Source organism: Micropterus salmoides, unplaced genomic scaffold (assembly GCF_014851395.1).
Source record: "Micropterus salmoides isolate LMB-PRFRI ecotype aquatic unplaced genomic scaffold, ASM1485139v1 Ms_hic_scaffold_3397, whole genome shotgun sequence".
Lineage (NCBI taxonomy): Eukaryota > Metazoa > Chordata > Actinopteri > Centrarchiformes > Centrarchidae > Micropterus > Micropterus salmoides.
In genome coordinates, this window is record NW_024042703.1 from 9,092 (window position 1) to 14,925 (window position 5,834).

Sequence of the window (5,834 nt, forward strand, 5' to 3'; positions counted from 1 at the left end):
ATAATTCAACAAAGTTCAAAGACACAAAAACAATCAAGTTAAAGAGGTGGTATTCCTCTTTTTGGCTTTTCCCTCTCTTTTATTGAGTTTTATACTTTTTTTTGTGCATGTAACAGGTTTGCATAGTGAAAAAGCCCAAAGTCCAGCCCAAGGGAGTTCCCATCTCCCACAGAAAGCTCTGCTCTGAACCGCTTGAAAACAGCTCGTTTGTAGTCCAGCCCTTCACTTCCTTTACTTGTGATGTCACAATGAAAACGCGTCATAAAGCTTGCCAAGCGGCTAGCGGGGTCAGACACGCCCTCAAACCAAGCTAGTCTGAGCGGAGGCCCTTTGGCTCCACTCACCTTTGTTTGGGTTTCCATTGTATCATATCACCTCACCTCCGTCGAGGTTCCAAGCGAGCTGAGGGATACTAAAATATAACGTAAAAACATCGTCACTATTCACTGCATCATCATTGCTGCACCAGACAGAGGCCAGCAACAGAAGGTTTTATATTTTACAGTTTTTGTATGAAATTTCATCACTAAATCCACTTCTGAGAAGTTTTGAGGTGAGAAATCAGCTGTGTAGATTCCGAATATTGACGGTTTTACGAGAAGTGATGGTGGAACAAAAATGTGCTTGAATATTTTCGGAGTTGAGGAGCTCCGCGAGTGTCTGCGGGGGAAGCCTGTGCCAACCTGCGGGAGGAGCATGTGAGGCCGGCCAGCCGCCCGATCACAGAGCCCTCTGCTCCCGCCGTCACACAGACCCCTGCAGCAACAACGGCAGAGCAAAACACAGCTTATTTCTTACGACCCGCCCTTCTCTGCTTCTGATTGGCTAGTAGTCCTTACCTGAGAACTGCGCATGTGCAACAGAGAAAAGTATGAGAAAAATATGGTGTTTTTTTGAAAATTAAACCACATAAACCTGTACTGGTACAACCCCTGATTAAGATTTATTTTATAATACCACCTCTTTAAATTAGGGTTTATCCATTTATTGGCACCTTAAGTGTTTATAAAATGGACAGTGGCAAATACTCAGTGCAGCTCCAGGGCCAAAGCTGCTCAATGTGTCCTCCAGTACGCTTTGTTCCACCTGCTGAGCTCCTACAAGCTCTCAGTCCTCCTTCTGGCTGCCTGATGGTGAGAAACAGCAAACCTAAATGATAGAGTGGTGACAGCAGTGTACGCTTCACAGTGCTTGTATCAGTCCTTTGGCTAACTCAGCTAAACTTGTCTTAATATAAGAATAAATGCAACAACCAAATATAAAAGCAAATTTAATAATAAATAAAGGTGCAAAACTAAAAACAACTCAAAACCCACGCAAGACAAGCAAATACTTAGACCAGTAAGTATTAAGTCTTTAATTGTAACGTGCAACACACAGGCAACACAGGAAATGGAGGTCTCTTCCTGAGGCGGTCTATAACCTAAAATCTGTCAATCCACCCTACACACAAGGGAAACAGGCTTCACTTAGGCCAGACTGATTTCTTCTGTGGGCTGTGACTTAAATGCTATCCAGCTGCTCATGTAAATGTGTGATAATGTAATACCATATATATTCCTATCTTTAGAGATTAATTACACTAATTACTGTTCCTGTAGATTGGTTTAATCAGAGTGTGATTTTGTAGTTTAGTAGTTTGGCTTGAATACAAACATACATACGTAAGCTGTTGATAAGGATCCTATTTAAAGTGGCTGCTGTCTGAATTTAATTACCTGATGGAAGGACTGAAATATTTGAGGTAATTATTACTATGTGTATGGATGCATGTATGTATGATTGTTTTTACTTTATTATATACTATGTGTGGACATCTTTGGGTAGATGCTCATGTATAACCCAGCAATTTAGGCAACATCAACATATTTCTGTAATTTATTACAACAACTAAATGCAGGAAGTTGGTCAAAATAAAGCAAACATAGTAATTATCATGAAGTAATTTAGTTTAGGCTTTTCCTTGGTGCCTAGACCTGCCAACAAATCTCTATCTCTGTGTGTTGCTGTGTGTGTGTGTGTGTGTGTGTGTGTGTGTGTGTGTGTGTGTGTGTGTGTGTGTGTGTGTGTGTTTGTGTGTGTGTGTGTGATGAAAAGCAGCCTCCCTCGGGGTCCTAGTGCCCAACACCAGAAGGGATTTAAATTGTGAAGCCATAAATACAAATCAAATTTGTATTTTTCTATGGTATTTATCAATACACCTGCTTATTTGTTGAGTACATGTTTGCACTGTAAAAAAAATCTAAATCTAACAATTGTTATTTGTCTTATTATTATTCGTGGGGGCTTAGGACCATGTCAGTGCAGCTTCAGCCCCCCTAAAATATGCCTAACAACATCCATACTCAGCACACTATTACTCTCTGGAATGAAGTAGATAGTGTTTATGAGAGGTTCTTATCTGGAAAGAAGGGGGGAACGAGTCCTCATGTTCCTTGTCGGCATCCTCGCCTACGCGAGTCCTCAGTCCGCCCTTTTCCCTCCATTCAACCCCGGCCACTGCTTGAACCTGTCTACCTGTCAACCTTGAAGGTTGCGCATCCTAAATAGAATAGAATAGAATAAAGTTTATTGCCATTTGCACAGTTACGTTGCAGTACAGGTACATTGGAATTCTTGTGCGTCTCTCAGAATCATCTTTAAAAAAAGGTAAAAGTATATATATAAGAAAATATAAATACATACATTTATTTATATATATATATATACACATGTATGTATATGTGTGTGTGTGTGTGTGTGTGTGTGTGTGTATATATATATATATATAATATCAGGTGTATACATGTATACACATAAAAAATGGTAAATGCTCTGTATTTGTGTATTTATTTGTGTAGCTCCTTTGTAGTCTTCCGACCACTCAAAGTGCTTTACACTACGTCACATTCACCCATTCACACACATTCATACACTGTTGGGCCATCGGGGGTTCAGAATCATCTAAAGGACACTTTGAGACACACACTTTGATATGCTCTGTTTATGGAAATTAAACAAAAAAATTGTATATGTCCCAAGAAAAATAGATTGTTATTTCACAATTTAATATAAATGTGTAGCTGTTGTTTGATTTTGAAGTCCAGATGCTGTTTCATGTAAAACCTCAAACCAGCCTGAGTCTGTTTTCTCTTTAGTTCTGACCTCACTGCTGAGCTGCACAACAAACCAAGATGAGAAAACTTCTTCTGTCTCAGCCAAAGCTGTGCAGTCTAAAAGTAGGAATATGAGCCATGTGGAGAAAATAATTCAAAAAACTTCCTCCAGCCTCTCTGACTGTGAGTCCCAGCAGTTCTCAGCTGTTTAAAGATCAGTCTGTCTCTCTGAGCTGTGAGGAGGACGACAGCTCTGCTGGATGGACGCTGAGGAGGAACACAACCAGAGGAACCAGGACTCAGTGTGGAGCTGACTGGGGAAGATCAGCTGGTTCTTCCTGTTACATCAGCTACATAAACCCATTGGACAGTGGAGTTTACTGGTGTGAGTCCAGAGAGGGAGCAACCAGTAACACCATCAGCATCACTGTCACTGGTAAGATCAGACTGTGGAGTTAGTGTGATGAAGCTGTGTGTAAATGATGAAATGCTGTAGTTTGTCTCTGTGTTGAGGTGGACCAGTGATCCTGCAGAGTCCTGTCCTCCCTGTGATGGAGGGACATGATGTCACTCTGCACTGTAAAACAGAGACCCCTCCCTCCAACCTCCCAGCTGGTTTCTATAAAGATGGCTCCCTCATCAGGACTGAGCCTACAGGTCACATGACCATCCACCATGTTAACAAGTCTGATGAAGGCCTCTACAAGTGTGACATCAGAGGTCGTGGAGAGTCTCCATCCAGCTGGATCTCTGTCACAGGTGAGGAGGTTACCTTTGATTTCAGGATTTATTTCATCCAGAGATTTATCTGACCAGGTGGGATTCTCTCTACAGGTAAATCTATAACCACAGCCCCGCCCACTCCGACAACCCCGCCCTAAAATATCTTAGATGAAGATAAATTAAGTACATTTTCTTTCTAACCTGTTCTGACTGCAGTAAATGACCTGCCAGTCTCTATGGTGATGACCCCGTCTACCCAGCCTGAGGAGGGATTGGATGATGACTATGATGATGTCATAAACTCTGCTGTCACCACAGAGCATCACTTCTGAGCTGATCCAGTGTGTTCAGTGTGTTCTGGTTCTTAATGAAGCTAAAATGTTTGAGTCATCAGCAAATAAACCTCAGATTTCCTTCATAGATCACAAACAGCAGAGGACCCACAACACTTCCCTGTGGAACTCCTCATGTTCTAGTTTGACTTGTAGATGATGTTGAACTCAGGATCTCAGACTTCAGCAGAAGCAACAGTCTCACTTTAAACTCTTCTAATCTTGAACGTGATACATAATACAGACCCCTGGACAAGTGGACAAAACTGTCAACCTGTTTTTGATCCAAATGAAAGCTGATAGTTGGTCAGGTTGTGATTTGAGTTTTTTTATTCTTCATTTGTTTGTTTGGTTAATTTTTTCAATTACTACTTTAAAAGTTTTTAATAAACCCAGGGGCATAGCACAAAATTCTGGGCTCTATCCAAGCAGTCTCTGTGGGCCCCCCCCTCCCCTCTTGGTCCCTGTCTCTCATGAGTCTGCAGAGTTTGAAATCTCACCACATTTCAACCCTCTTTTCTCAACACACTGTATCCTACAATTACTTTATTATGGTTAAACCAGGTTTGCTATGAGTATCATGCTTAAATGGGGTTAGGTATAGCTTAACTCATAACTAATTTCCCTCATGTTTATTAAAGCATTCATCTTTCCCAATGTATAAGACAACGCTAAAATAATACCATCTTAGTTGTCATAGCCCTACATTGAGAAAATGCTTACTATACTGCATAATAAAAAAACTGAACAAGACATATATCTCATTTGCAGAAACAAGAAGACAATAAAATCAGCTTTCAAATAAATGATAGCCTTTACAATGACATTTGTATAATTTCAGTACATTTAATATATCTTTGTGTCCACGTCCACAGTGTAAGTTAGTGGTTCAAAGGCATGTAGGCCTAAAGGCTAAATAATTAAAACTTTCAAAAGTTCAATTTATGATGCTGATATCAATGTTTGTTCTAGCCTACTATGCAAATATGCATCAAGCTAGATTCCTGCCTTCAACCTGCTGATAGTAACTTAAACCAGGGGTCCCTAACTACTTTTGTTAAATAATGTTTTTATTCAGGCTTCATTAGCATACTAGTGTTTCTACTAGTGTCATACTAAATGTTTTTACTGCCTATATCACTCTGAAAAGCCAAGGAGCCTTTATAATTTCCACCTGTTGTCTATTCCATTTGCACAACAGCATGTGAAATTGATTGTCAATCAGTGTTGTTTCCTTAAGTGTTCAGTTAATAAGTTTGATTTCACAGGAGTGTGATTGACTTGGAGTTACATTGTGTTGTTTAAGTGTTCCCTTTAGTTTTTTGAGCAGTGTATTATCACACAATAATTGGTCTTTTTCCACAATTATGTGAGCAGTCATAATCTGAATTTTTATTCTGATTTGTAAACCGAAAGTTATCCATGGAAGATAAATCAGGTGACTCCCTGATGGAACTGCATGATGAATAAGTATCTGCCTTCACTTGTCATCATTGAGGAGACCATTCATTTTGACCAAATCCCCAACTCTGTTTGTAGAAATGCGGACCCAAACTAGCCTCCCGCAACACAAGGGAGGCCAAATTAGCCTCCCTTGTGTTGCTGCAACGTAGCAAACAGGGGCGTTACATTGGGACGCTGAAGGGTGCCTTTAGCGTAAAATCCTTACGCTTTGTCACGCTGT

At 40.4% G+C, this 5,834-nt stretch overlaps 1 protein-coding gene across 1 annotated transcript; it reads left to right on the forward strand.

Annotated features, from left to right (window-relative positions):
• Window positions 1–1,010: 1,010 nt before the first annotated feature.
• LOC119884374 (low affinity immunoglobulin gamma Fc region receptor II-a-like) lies at window positions 1,011–3,835 on the forward strand (the record flags this gene model as incomplete). The annotated part of the gene is made up of 3 exons (XM_038694799.1): window positions 1,011–1,133; window positions 3,336–3,531; window positions 3,609–3,835. Coding segments are annotated over exons 1-3 (546 nt in total), but the record flags the coding sequence as incomplete, so codon positions are not given.
• Between the last annotated feature and the right edge of the window lie 1,999 nt (window positions 3,836–5,834).